The sequence below is a fragment of the Hippocampus guttulatus genome, chromosome 5, assembly GCF_054856545.1.
Source record: "Hippocampus guttulatus isolate MCC_2025c chromosome 5, RoL_Hgut_1.0, whole genome shotgun sequence".
Taxonomy (NCBI): domain Eukaryota; kingdom Metazoa; phylum Chordata; class Actinopteri; order Syngnathiformes; family Syngnathidae; genus Hippocampus; species Hippocampus guttulatus.
This window is the reverse complement of record NC_141265.1, coordinates 20,054,480-20,068,327: the sequence shown is the minus strand read 5'-3', so window position 1 is coordinate 20,068,327 and position 13,848 is coordinate 20,054,480. Positions and strand designations below refer to the sequence as shown.

The window sequence follows — 13,848 nt, the reverse complement described above, 5'->3', positions numbered from 1 at the left end:
TGAAGCAGTGGCGCCACCGAGGGTTCACTGTAATCTGCTTTGCTTAACTCAAATCCTAAATGACATAATTCCAGCAAAGCGCCAGAAAGGCGTGCCAGTAGTGCCGAGCAGATTGCGGTCAGACTGTCAACATAGGGGGAAAACTCTTTAACCTTTCGGCTATTTAAAGCTCTCAGTGGCTTTGAGATTCAAATGAATAAAATGTGATGAAATCAATTCATTCAAAGAAACCAATTCTAGGGACAAACGGGCTGAATTCATGCAACACATAATTGAGTTTATTTTGATGATCAAACAAATCATGCTCATTTGTATTATTTAGAATACATTTAGTAATTAATGCAAAAATATTTCATATTTTTTGGAAAAATATACGTTATATTGTTTATTTCACCAATACTCATTTTCTTATTTACAACAACTAAACCTTTTACTAAATACGATTTTTTTGAATAAATTAAAACAAACTTATTTTAAATATATAAAATGTTTAAATGAACGCAAAAAATATTCCAGGACTCTTGTCCAGGACTCGTCATTTCCTTTCATGTGAATGGGGAAGGGTGATTTGTGATTATTTTGAGTAAGTGCGGTAACAGAACAAATTCAACGTCTATCTCAAGGCACCACTGTGCAGTGTTTATGTTGACATGCCAGAGCTATTCTTGAGAAAAGAGAGGGGGCCAAACCTTACCAACACCCGGTCGCCCATCTTCAGTTCCCGTTCCCCTTTCTTGACCGAGCCGCTCTCTGACAAGTTGGAAATGGACTCGCTGTTGGTGCGAGCTAGGTTGGAAGACTGAGCGGCCGGCGTTGCGGATGAGGCCGCAGCAGAGGCCTTCTTGGCCGGCGCGGACTTGATGGCGGTAGTGTGGGAGGCCACGCTGGCCACGGACCGGGTGGGCGAGGCGGCGCGAGAGGGCGGCGCCGTCTGGGCGCCGTCCCCTTCGCCCTCGGTGCACGACAGCTTGGATGGGCGGGTGAAGATCCCTCGCAGGGCATCGCACTGAAAGTAGCGCACGCCCGCCACCGAGCCATCGTTCTTCCCGATTGGCTCATCCAGAACGATGCCCGCCCACTGCCCCGGGGCGAACTGGGTCTCTCCCAAAAACTGGACGTAGCCCGGTTTGGTCCCGTTCACCCAGACGCGCTCGCCGATCTGGAAACTGTCCCCGGCATCGTGGTTGTCATCCGTGCTGGCGGCAGATTTGTCAGCCACGGCAGCTTTACTTCCTGTTGAAAAGCAGGACGATACCTTGAGGATTTGAGGAAGATGAAAAGCTGGAGAGATACCAAGGGCTGAACTCGAGAAAACATGAAGTGTAAAGGCAACAATGGTGCCACTAGTGATCGGGGCACTGGGGCCAGTTGCCCCCAAGTTGGATGGATGGCTCCAGCAGATACCGGGAACAACATCTGACATCCCCGTGCAAGACTGGAAACAGCTGAGAACCTGCACAGAACCCTCAAGATCCCAGGCCTCTGGTAGAGGACCTAAGCTTGAAGGAGACAATTTCTACCCCCAGATCGTGCTACATTTTCCTCATTCGAGGCATACAGCAAAACTTCAGACCTAATTTGACTTACATTTTCAGATACTGCAGCAAAATTTCAAGTGCTTATTTCTTGCAACGGAAGTGCTTGGCTACTGAAACGATAACTCTTGGTGAATGTGGTGTTATCATGTGCAATCCTTCCTACCTGTGCCCGGGTTGGTCTTGGGGATGCCGGTGGCCAGTGGCCGGGCTACCTTACTGGGTACTTTGCTCCCACTGGCCTTGGCTGAGCTCATGTTTCCTCGTACGATGTAGTGGAGGTGCGAGGCCAAAGTCCGTCAGCGGGCGCCGTCTGAATGTAGACCATGTAAACCACTAGGCGTACGCTCTTGGATGGTGACGTTAAAAAAAGATGTATCTCCAAAAATAAGAAAAGAAAAACAGGAAAACGGAGTTGGGGGTGAAGAAAAACTAGTCCAGAAGAGCACCCTCAGGAAAAAAACAGAGACTTCATTAAGGAAATACTTTGCGTAAAGTGGTCCAAAATACACAATGAAAATATTTGAAAATGGGTCAAATTTGGTACTTCCGTTGGATTTACAAATGTGTATTTTCATCGAGGAAAATGGTGGCTTGAAAGCGTTTGTCATAATAGATGGATATAGAATAGTAATGGGACAGTGGAGCGTGAAACAGACCTGAGAACTGTCTGCGTACCCACCACAACGGCACATTTCCATCGAAACATGCACCTGTTGGTCTTTGAAAGAGTCTTTCGGGGTGACTTTGTTTTGGGAGGCATTCTGTTCCTATGAGCACAGCAAAGGCCATGTCACATGCCTAAAAATACCCGCCGAAAGGCCAGACGATACGCCGGCACAGCTCGTGCCTCGGCAAAGCTCTCCTGGTGGCATCCGCGACCTTGATTGCGTGGGCAAAACGCGGCCACTCGCGCTTTTTGGTTTGCCAAATGAAATGCGAATGTCTGGCTGGAAGAAGGAAACTGGATTACGGCAGAAGGCGGGCAGGGGTGGGGGGTGATATTACGAGGGGGATTCACTAACCACCAGCAGCGTTAGATCATCCAATTTGTCAGATTAGCAGCCCGCTGAAAGCCTTTTGGAGCAATGTTTGATTTTTAAACTTTATTTATTTTTATCTATCTTCCCCATTGAGATTGACAACTCGCTCAAATGTCATGAAGCTTGTTTTTTTTGGTTTTTTTTGCTGTTCTTGAATGAGGACATGAACGCCTGAACTCAAAACATCCGCGATTCGACTGGAAAAAAAACAACATTTATCAACATTTTGGTAAAATATTTTTGTTTTCAAATGTATTTCAATGACCGTCAATCATACGTAGATTTTCATATTTGTAGGCCGGCCCAGTACCTACAAACCACAAATGGGGCGTCCACTGTACTGTCAAAAGCTAAGAGGTTTAATAGAGCATGAACATCATTCACTGTTTTTTATGTCTCACGGTTAGTACTCCTAAACATGAACACACACAAACAATTCCCACACATGCATACAGTCAAAACTCCTAAACACAAACACACATGTACACAGACAAAAATGCTACATGCACAACTACACACAGACCCCCCCCCCCCTTCCACATACAGACACACACTCAAGATATGTTAGTGGACTGAAAGGCGGCCGTCTTCGACCCAGTTTAACCAGAGCGCTCCAGTTTACACCCGCTATGCCTAGTGAGGAACCGCCTCGGGTCATTGGACTGACAGGAAGAACAAAAACCCACTTATGCACTTATGACCGCACAATATATATCGACAAGCCCATCGCCTTCTTGGCGAATCCCATACCGAATCTTGGATGTGACCTGTACGAGCCCTGTTGCATTATTCACTCAAGTGAAATCATCCACTCAGTCTGAAGACTTTCCCAGCGCAATCATGTTAATCTTTTAGCCACGCACTAAAGTGCAGCGAGGCTGGCAAGGCGGCGGCAGTCGGGTGTTGGGAAGCCCCAATACCAGGATTAGCACTTTTGGCGGATAACATCCAACTGTACATTTTCCCCCTAATAGTCCTGCCTCATAGTTCAATTAAATGTAGCCTGGAACACAAAGCATTTCAGTCATGCGGTGTGTCAGAACACTGTGGGGAATTACGCAAAAGGAGTACAGTGCATTCAGTGGATAAGAGACAAAGGAGAATGTAGTTTGGTGGCTATGTAGGTAGGTTATCCCATTCCCAAAAAAGTGAGTAATAAGAAACACAAGCCCAGTTGTTGAGACTACCTCAAGTTGTGAATAAAATTGTGACAGGACAACTGAATTGATGCTTTAACACAGTGGTGCCTGTTTTGCAGCTCTCCCAGGAGCAACACACCTGATTCACATCATCAGGATTGTTCGAATGCTGCTTCAGAGCTGGTTGATGAGCTGATCATTTGAATCAGGTGTGTTACAGCTGGAAAACAGGCAGGACAGCGGCCCTCCAGGACCAAGTTTGGACACCCCTGCTTTAACACGTTGCCGATCACTTCTCTTTATTTGAAGTGAAGCACTGCAGCAGGTTCGTGACAGGGCACGGTGACCTTAAAGAGTCAGTGTTGCAGGATTGGAGCAGTTTTTGAGCACAAGTACAGTACAGCTAAACAGCATTTGGGATTGCAAGACGTGTATTATTATCTGTGCAGCCTCACGTTTGTACTTACATTTTTTTTGTGGTCTGGATTCGTTTACAAACTAAATCAAGAACCAATCTCCAATTTCTTTTAATTCCCATTAATTTCCATGGAGTCTACTTTTCCCAAAACCTACTCCTTGCCAATTATGAAAGGTGCTGATTCCAAAGTGCATCTAAAATAATGTTGCATTGTACTTTTATGATGGTAACAAAAACGAGGGGGAAATGTGTTGAGGGTAAGTTTCGTGTGTGGTGACGTCGACAACTCGAACCGGGAAGCCTTTTGGACACCGCCTGTCTTTGATGTGGCACATCTGACCGAGCTAACGGCTGAAGCTACCCCGAAACTGTTGAATATAAAAATCACAAAAAATCATGAAAACCAAGCACCCCACCTCATACCGACCACTGCAGAAATAAGACGCCGGGAGAGCGTAATTCGAAAGCAGCCAAAAGTGTCCGGCATGTCACTCACAGGGTGGCAGCTCCGGGGCCGTGGCAGGGCTAACTTTGCACCGTACCAAATAATAACCACCCTCCCCGGGTAATACCGTGTGACTCAGACCGTTTTGAATACTACGCCACGGTTAGTTAGCCCCTTGAACCAACGGGCGAGGCCCGAGTGACAGCCGGTAGTTGAAGACCGAGCTACGTTAGCAATTAGCCGACCTGACGCCTCAAGTAAAGTCATCGACTTACCTGGGCAACTTCAACCAACATCCACTCGTTTAGGAGCGTCGACTTTTTTTTCTTGAAAAAGGCGATTAAAATGACGCGAGCCCTAACTTGTTTACGAGTGCCGTGGAGGGAGCCCACGTCTTCCCGTGGAAGGAGAAGAGTACTTCAGCTGCTGCTGCTTCGACCTCTCACTCAGGCGCTGTACCGGCAAAAGCGCGATTTGCCATATATAGACTTTGTCCAAGTGGCGTTGCCGTAGGAATGCTTTGATTCGGTCAACACAGCAAAAATAGGTAATCTCACACACGGAACTTTGAATCGCGCATGCGCCTGGTTACCCAATCTGCTGAAATCATTTGAACGATATTACCATCCAACATACAAAACAATTGAAAGGAGTACAATTTAGGTCTCAGATTTATATGGGGTGGCCCGGTAGTCCAGTGGTTAGCACGTCGACTTCACAGTGCAGAGGTACCGGGTTCAATTCCAGCACCGGCCTCCCTGTGTGGAGTTTGCATGTTCTCCCCCGGGCCTGCGTGGGTTTTCTCCGGGTGCGCCGGTTTCCTCTCACGTTCCAAAAACATGCATGGCAGTCTGATTGAACACACTAAATTGTCCCTAGGTGTGTGTGTGTGAACGCGCATGGTTGTTCGTCTCTGTGTGCCCTGCGTTTGGCTGGCAACCGGTTCAGGGTGTCCCCCGCCTACTGCCCGAAGACGGCTGGGATAGTCAACTCATACATAGTTCATACGGATTTTGTGGTGAATCTTACGATATGGCCGTATCGCACAAATCATACGGATTCTGACAATTTCCGTCCCCCCCCCCCCCAACAGGTAGTTCCGTTTGCTTTTGCCCAGAATGGTGCTAGTCTACTCGAATGCTTTCATTTCCAAAGTAAATATGAATGGATGCTGTAACTTCGAGCCGATGGGTCAGCATTTGGAGTTGGTGAAAAAAGTAACGCAGGAATACAACTCTGAACACAGTAATGCCACTAAGTAGAATGATGATTAGACATTAAACAGACATTGTATTATGGAGATCTACAATAAATATCATTGAAAATTTCGTGGGGGGGTTGCCGTTATTTTGACATATAAAATGCTTTGGTATAAGGATTTTTTGCTCTTTATAAGGATTTCTTTGGTAGTTTATACAGGTTGGCGCTCCGAAAAGTTGACAGGTATGGGATAGGCTCCAGCACCCCCCGTGACCCAAGTGTGGATTAAGCGGTTCGGAAAATGGATGGATGGATTTATATGGAGGCATGGGTAATATTTTTGGAGTGTTTGTTTTTTTTGGGAACAAAATACTTTCCAGTCAAATTGAGTTTTGTCTGTCACAAAACGCTTTTCCTCAGTTGATGAATGTCATCTGACGTAAAACGTGTAAGACTCAAACACTTTGTCTCAGAGTTAGATAAATTGATATAATTTAAAATTACATGTTAGGAATACAATATATTTGGAATATAATAACATTTCTCCTTGATGAAAATTCTACTGGAACACGGAATTAGATGACAAAATTTGACATAGAACATGCTTTCAGGTGTGCATTTCAAATGAGGGTTTTCATTTATAATACGCCACGTTTATCCTTGCAATAATTCACTTTCAATGACAACAAAAATGTCAGGAAAAGCCTGACATTTTTAGAATTAGAATATCTGAACTTTTTGGGGGGTTAACTGGAGACACAGGTGTGTGCTGACAATTTAACCCAAGTCTGAACACGACACTTTTTCTAACCACAGCCACATCTTCAATTCTAAGGGTGTGCACGCTTGTACAAAAAACATTTTTACTTCCCCTCTTGAAAAGATTTTTCAATTGCGTGAGTAAGTTTTGAGATGATTTATCTTGGTCTTCCTTTATATCACAAAGACCAGGCATTTGCAGTAGGGTTGGCTTTCCATCAATTACTGATGTGAATGTAAGTGGGAATTGTCAATATGTGCCCTGTGATTGTCTGCATGAACATTCAGAAATATAAATACATCAGTGACTTCAATAGTGTCACACTGCGGCAAACAAGACATGTTTACTTCAAGACTGTTGTGTAGCCCTCCCCAAAAAATACAAAATCAATTTTAAGTCACAAATGGAACATTTTTACAAATTCAACTAATGATAAAATGAAAACAATTTAAAAAATAAACTTTGCACAATGTCCCTTTGTGCCTTGTAGATGCTCTACATAAAAATCATGAGTATAAAACATGAGCCAAAAAGGTACTTTTGTTTTTGTTGTCATTCCATTTTTTTCTTGGCTAAATTGCGAGGCGAACTCTTGAGCAAGTCTCTGATGCGGAGGTACGTCCCCGTAGCTTCGGCCACCTCTGTGTACTCAGGGGTGTCCTCGAAAGGCACGATGCCCTCGGCGAAGCGGCTCCGGTGGGGAACGGCCGAAACCCTGGGAGCCACGGCCTTGGGGGAGGCCCCGTTTACATCCTGGGATTCTGGATTGGGGCTCTGAGGACTGTCTTTTACGTATTTGCTTGCGCAAGGACTTTGGGGGCTGTCCTCTTGTGATTTAAGTGCAGGACTTTCATTCTGGGATTTTTTGGGACTGTCCATATGGGATTTAAGTGCGGAAGGACTGTGGGGGCTGTCGGCCCCATATTTGGCTGGAGGAACATTATCTTTTGTGAATTTCATCGCAAGAGGACTTGGGGGGCTGTCGTCCTCATATTTTGCTGGAGGAACATTATCTTTTGTGAATTTCATCACAGCAGGACTAGGGGTGCCGCCATCTTGGTGTCCAGCTGGGCTTGGTGTGCCATTTTGAGGACAAACTTGTCCAGGGAACATTTCATTCTCATTCTGACAGCCACCCACTTCTTTGAGACTTTCCGTTTCTGAGTCACCTCGCACTGGTGTGGACTTGCTGGGCACCGTGCTCGGCGGGGTCGCGACCGCCGGCATCTCAGGCTCGCTACTGGAGTCCGCGTTCTGGAGCGCCGCCCAAATCAGCCTCTGTTGCTCCTCCAGCTCCTCCAGGGTGAGCTCGTCCTCCCTGCCCTCCGTGGCCTCGTCCACAACCACCCAGTGAGCCCCCCACGTTGCTGTGGAGCTTTTGGTTGGCGTTGGGGGCGGCGTGCTTTTGGGCAGAGGCGGCGGCGTGGGCGTGTCGGGCGGTGTGCCATGCGGTAGAGGTGGCGGCGAGCTGAAGCAGTCACCGTGGCGAGGGGTGTGGTGAAGGATCCCAGGATCTAATGGGCGGGAATGTCAAACTTTTATTACAGTGGACCCACGCCATTTACAGGGGGCGGGAATAATTAAGTCCCGACTTCGAATAGGGGAAAAATGGCAAATAATTGATGCTCATCACTGCCATGAAGAAACAAATTGCATTTCTGGGAAAAATGCAAACGAGAGGGGAATTGAGTAAAATAAGTCAACAAAACGATTCACGGATGAATGAAACTTCCCGCAGAAAACACGGGAGGTTCTTTTATAAAAAAAAAGTTCTATAGGTGAAGTGTAGAGTTTAGATGTTTGTATTCTTTTCATTGTTCTTGCTCATTTTCATTGCTCATTAAAAAACTATTGTCTAAAATCAAAGTTACAATTTGGTGCCATCTTGTGGCATCTTTGTTGTCAAGGAAGGAACTGTGTTGAAATGAGTAGAGGCGCTTCTTTTAGACGGGCCAAAGCTCTGTCTAATGCAAAAGCAGTCCCTTGGACCTATCTTTTGGACTCAATCTGCAATTACACCCCTTTTTTGGGGCATAGTGTCAATTACTTGCAAGCTTGGCTGTCCCCGATTACAAATCTTTGTGGGTCTCATGTGCCACAAATTTAGAGTCAATCTTCCTTCAAGTAAATCCATTTTGAAACTCACTCCACCGAATTCCGCCCAGATGCGTATTTTTGTGCTCTATATGAGCCAAAGACGGATACGATCGAGCAATCGCCCAGACGATTTTGGTTTACCTGATTCGATATCCATGTCGGAGTTGCTATCATGGCAGGACCTGGGCCTCTTCCGGAGGTGTTGGGACGAATCCGACTCGTTGGGCCTCTTGCGGCTCGGGCTGTCTGACTGTTGACACACGTCATATACATAACATGAAGAAAGTGAAGAAAATCAGGAACAAAAAGCATGCACATATATTAGATACTGTACATATTCTTTTCCCCTGTGTCTTACCGAAGCAAAGTGAGTGGACAGGTAGGCGGCAAAGTTGTGCTTCAAGTGGTTGCTCTGCATGGGAACTGAACTGTAGCGCATGAATTCCTGCACAGAAGAACAAACGACAAACACTTTAGTTTTTTTTTTTTTTAAAGTTTAATCTTGAAAAAAATAAACGGAACCCCCATGCCCCCCTCCAATAGGTAGGATGTTTAGGAAGTTTCACCTAAATTAAAAATGGCAATGACATGTCACAACTACACAATGCAACCAGTTCAATAATAATTACAGGCAAACAAAATGTGATTGTTTTTTCAGATTAAGTAATTCCTTTTTACGGGAAATGACCATAAAACACCAAAATGATTAACGCTAGACTTTAGTTTTAGTACTTTTAACATTCAAATTGTTTGCAGCATAATTTGGTAAAAATCAAATTACAATTCATCAACAAACTGACGCAATAAAGCCTTGCATTAATTATTTCACAGTACAGTATTTCATAAAGAGGGATGTTGTTGCGTGGTAGTAACTTACGTCTTTGACTTTGTGTGGTGCGGGCACATTGAATCCTGGGAAATCCACCAGTTTAGAAACATCGTAAGAGACGTTTTGTGTGCTGGTCATATTGCTGTCATTTGACACTAGACAACAAATAAAACAACACAGTGTGAGATTGTCTTTTACATAAATCTGATTTGAATAGATTTTTTCCCCCACTTCCCTCATATAAAATGCAACTAACAATGACATTATCCAAAACAAGTTAGCGATTTATTCTATTTTCCTCCTGATACCAAAGAAGCTTTGAAACAATTTTTTTTCCCTCAGCAACAACTTCAGGAGGGGGAAAACAAATTTCCAACACAAATTTAGTTGCAATAATGTTTTTCAGGCAAAGGTATTTAAATTTTTTTAATTTTACTATTATTAACATTTAGCAAGGTGACCTCGACAAAACATTTTCAGCTTGGACCGCGCAAACCTTGAGTCAAGTTTTCCACAAATGGATAAATACCTGCTTTTGCTGCATCCAATCTTTTTTTAAACCATCATGACAAGTAAACGAATTAATCAATAAAAATAATTAATGGCCCTACAGTACGCTTCAATTCTATTTGAGATGTCATGACTTGTTGCCTAAAAAGAAGACACAAATTCTTGATTGCACCCCCCAACTGCCCCAAATAAGCTGTTGAATATATTAAAATGAGTATTTTGTTATATCTAGGTAATTGAATTTGAATTATTTACAGCTTGGAAGCACATGACTCGGGTCAAACATTTTGCGGCCAAATCCCTGCTTTTGTCATGTATAATAGGAAAAAGAAAAGTGCAGCCAGATAAAGTGGAATGGATCACAAAAAGCGAGCAAGCAGTCCTACCGCTTCCATCGTAGAGAGTTAAACCAGAGTTCTCCATTTCGGCTTCCTTGAGCCAACCCGGCGGGTAGCCCAGCTGCCTCATGCGATAGATGAGCGGCGGCAGGGTGTTGCCGTCCAATCCTAGCGCGGACAAAAGCTCCTTGCTGCACACAAGGCCACGCATACGGCTTTAAAAACGGAGCTTGACTCAAACGGGAAGTGCGCGTGACAAGCGGCGCGCGCGTGCCTCAAGACTCCCGGCTTGTATTTGGAGAAACGCTCCTCCACCTCGTCTGCGTGGTAGCGCTGGTTCCCGAGCCCAGTCTGGCTCTGGATGAACTCCTTTCTTCTTTCGTTGATGGCTGCCATGTCTTTAGGCTAACGACACACAAGCAAGCTCATTGTGCCATGGCGACGACACATGATCATTCTGAATCATTTTAAAACCCTAACCCGTGTTTGAAACCCCGATTTCAAACAATTAACCAGGCTCAAAGGTACTTTGCAACCCTAACCCATTTTTGAAGCTCTAAACCTCACTTGAAATTCTCTGAACCAAGGTGGGAAATGTTACTTAGAAATCCTAACCCTGGTTTGAATAAATAAATAGACAGAGATTTAAAAAATAAATAAATAAAATGTAGAAATCTGAACCAGGCTTGAAACCCTATTTTGAAACTACCCATGTCTAAAGAAAATTTAATTGACTGATAATATCTTTTAAAAATCAGCCATTTCTATTTATTGTTTGTTTGTTTTTTTTACCCTCAAACACATTCAAACAGCCCAGTGAATGTCTGTTTAGTTTTCTGGTTTCTAATATTCGCTTAATTTTATAACAAAGTAGGGCCAGGCTGATTTTTTTTTAAGGTGGATGCGGATTCTGACTCACCTTTGGGCAGTCTCTCATTTGATGAGCACTTGAACCGCAGTTAAAACACATCGATTTGGGCCTGCATTGGACAGAAATGGCAAAATATTAGCAATTAAAATAAAGTGAAGTGAGTTCGATGGCAGATTTTTTTAAGTGATCCTCAATAGTTTTTTCCCAGCACACCTTTTGTCCTTCACTTCTATTTCTTGTCCATCTGTGCCGATAACCAGGTTGAAGACCTGCTGGTAGCTTTGCGCGACTTAAGGAAATGACAATACGGAAAGAATACACAAGCAACAATAGAGTGAGCGTTTAAAGGCTCCGAACTGGTCTGGGGTCAGCCGCGTCTAAGATACGTTGGCACTTCCCATCCATCGGTGTGCTGAGGGTTGTCGTTGAACAGCGGCTGGCCCAGTTTGTCCACGCTGAAGCTGCTGAAGTACAACGCGCTACCCACCACCTGTTTCTCACACACACACACACACACACACGCGCGCGCACGCACACACACAGACTGTGTTTAATATAGGCACAAAGGAGTAGAGGTGCAACCATTTGACAAATAATGGATTATCAAATTCATCGATAACTACAGTATTTGTGATGATTGCTTGGTTGTTTATTGATCTAAAATTGTCCAAATCGTCAGAATTTCAGCCTCTCAACAGGAAATATTTACAGATTTCTCAAGTTCTCCATGAAAGCAGAATGATCACACCGGGCAACTATATATATATTAGGGATGCAAGTAAACTTTTCTAATTATTTTTTGTGCCGATTCTAAAGCTACCCTTCTTTTGTTTCTAGCACATCAAGCTCCCATAATAATAATAATAATAATAATAATAATAATAATATGCAATAAGGTCATAGATTTTGTCATATTTATGAATTGGTCGCCTATGAGTGCGTTCATAACCTGTGACAGCCAGTGCGTACTCACTTTAAAGGCTTCGGTTGTTGTTCTCACACTAGTGGAGGCCAATTTTTGTGGGTCTTCGTCCACAGCAAATGAAGACGGCTTCACAGAGGACACAAAAAGGAGTTTTTGGTCAGACTAAAGGTTAAATAAATACAAGGAACTTCAAGAGACACCACACCGCGTACACTAGTGCACACAAGTACCATCGATATGCACATAAGCACACGCAGCATCTACACACACAAACACCATCTATACTCAAAGTTTCGTATCAACACGCACACAGAAAGCATTTACACAATCTCATGTGGGCACAAATACACACGCGCGTAGGATCTAAAAACACACACCTGAGGTTTCAGGTGTGATGATGCTGAGTGTCTGTTGCGATTTGCCTCTTTTTGGTGTCTCAGAATGATGCCACAGAGGCAATCCTCAATTTCTTGACGACATTGCCTAAGAAGGACAGTCTCAGTCAGTGCTATCTTTTGGTGCATAAAAGGACTTGGCTTTGCTTTCGAAATTTAACCCCATCATGAAACTATAATGCAAGCTTGACACCCATTTTTAAAACTTACTTTGTTATGGCATTGTTGGAATAAATAATTTGCGCGATGGGGCCGTCGATGTTGACATCTTCTATCGTGATTCCGCTAAAGAGAAAGACACAATATTAGCCACAGCACTTTGAAATGTAGCCCGCCACAGTGTCATTTTGTCACCTGGGCCGCGTTAGGATAGTCAACTTTCTCCTCAAAGCTTTATGTGAACACACATGTTAAGGATGATAGTATTTTGTCTATTGCTAGCTAGCTACAGTTAGCATGTGTAAATGCTAAGCTCGAGAGAGCACCGCAAGGATATTCTCCTCCGTTAGCTTCTCAATGCAGTCGTCGCACTCGTCCAGGCGGCTCCTGAGCCTGCACTTCTCGTCGTCATCGTCCTCCACCGTGTCGGCGTCGTCCCTGTCCGGAAAGCGAATGTGTGTGGGGGCCGGTGTGAAGTCATCCAGTTGATCAAAGAGCTCCGCGTCTCCAAAATCGACTTCGGCCATTTTTTCCATTGCAGCCCCTGGTCAAGAAGAGCAAGCGTATTGGCAAAAAAAAAAAAAACTCGCGTCAATTGGTCGTGTAAGTCACATGGTCTATCACGTGACACAAACGGGCGCTTGTATTGGTTTACTTGTACAGTGAAAAAAATACTTGTGTTGATTAGTTGGGTTTGTCACATGGCCAACTACGTAATCTCGGTGACCGCTCGTATTGGTTGACTGTCCATAACCAAAAAATAAATAAAAAAATTGACTGTCCATAACCTGGAACGTTCGTGCGTGGAGGCCACCTTGATAGGGGCAATATTCCCATCTAAAGTAATGTATGCGAATTGGAAAATAAATTAGACTTGGGTCATACCTCAACCGATTTTCACGATGTTTCTGTTACTGTTTATGTCAAAACATGTGCTAGCCGTAGGGACGCAGCTCGAATGGGCGTGTCCTAATTACCTATTCAAATCTGTGTTTAAAAGCTTGCGACTGTTAATAAATGTAACCTTTTCACGAGTGACGTCTCCCTTACGCACATACTTTGTTGTCCTGTGTAACATGGGTTATTACGGGAAAACTCTAATCAATTGTTTATATGTTAAAAATAATAAATATTTTCATGCTCGTTTGTTTCGGCTTACTTTTAAACCTGCAAGACAACACCGC

At 44.0% G+C, this 13,848-nt stretch overlaps 2 protein-coding genes across 10 annotated transcripts in view; both read right to left on the bottom strand.

Annotated features, from left to right (window-relative positions):
* clip1a (CAP-GLY domain containing linker protein 1a) overlaps positions 1-5,072 on the bottom strand; it is a 31,183-nt gene extending 26,111 nt beyond the window's left edge. For 3 of the 9 annotated variants that reach the window (XM_086110485.1, XM_086110486.1, XM_086110488.1), the window contains exons 1-2: positions 1,702-5,071; positions 695-1,233 (exon numbers count right to left, since the gene is read on the bottom strand). In XM_086110485.1, coding sequence (XP_085966611.1) covers positions 695-1,233; positions 1,702-1,792 — 630 coding nt within the window. In that variant the 5' untranslated portion in view covers positions 1,793-5,071. Of the gene's footprint in view, positions 1-694; positions 1,234-1,701 lie in introns of all 9 variants that reach the window. The other 6 variants (XM_086110481.1, XM_086110482.1, XM_086110483.1 and 3 more) reach the window with 6 other exon arrangements.
* Positions 5,073-6,864: 1,792 nt separating this feature from the next.
* On the bottom strand, positions 6,865-13,232 carry zcchc8 (zinc finger, CCHC domain containing 8). The gene is made up of 14 exons (XM_086110491.1): positions 13,002-13,232; positions 12,860-12,902; positions 12,716-12,790; positions 12,488-12,593; positions 12,159-12,236; positions 11,572-11,675; positions 11,399-11,464; positions 11,234-11,294; positions 10,589-10,719; positions 10,363-10,505; positions 9,515-9,621; positions 8,996-9,082; positions 8,779-8,887; positions 6,865-8,054 (listed from the first exon to the last, which is right to left on the bottom strand). Exons 1-14 carry the CDS (start codon positions 13,198-13,200, stop codon positions 7,093-7,095), a joined length of 2,271 nt encoding a protein of 756 aa, XP_085966617.1. The 5' UTR covers positions 13,201-13,232; the 3' UTR covers positions 6,865-7,092.
* Between the last annotated feature and the right edge of the window lie 616 nt (positions 13,233-13,848).

Coding starts and splice junctions, on each gene's coding strand:
- zcchc8 (XM_086110491.1), bottom strand. CDS start 13,200: ATGGAAAAAATGGCCGAAGTCGATTTTGGAGACGCGGAGCTCTTTGAT. Junction 12,903..13,001: donor TGAGAAGCTAACGGAGGAGA/ATATCCTTGCGG, acceptor ATGTGTGTTCAC/ATAAAGCTTTGAGGAGAAAG. Junction 12,791..12,859: donor ACTATCCTAACGCGGCCCAG/GTGACAAAATGA, acceptor CTTTCTCTTTAG/CGGAATCACGATAGAAGATG.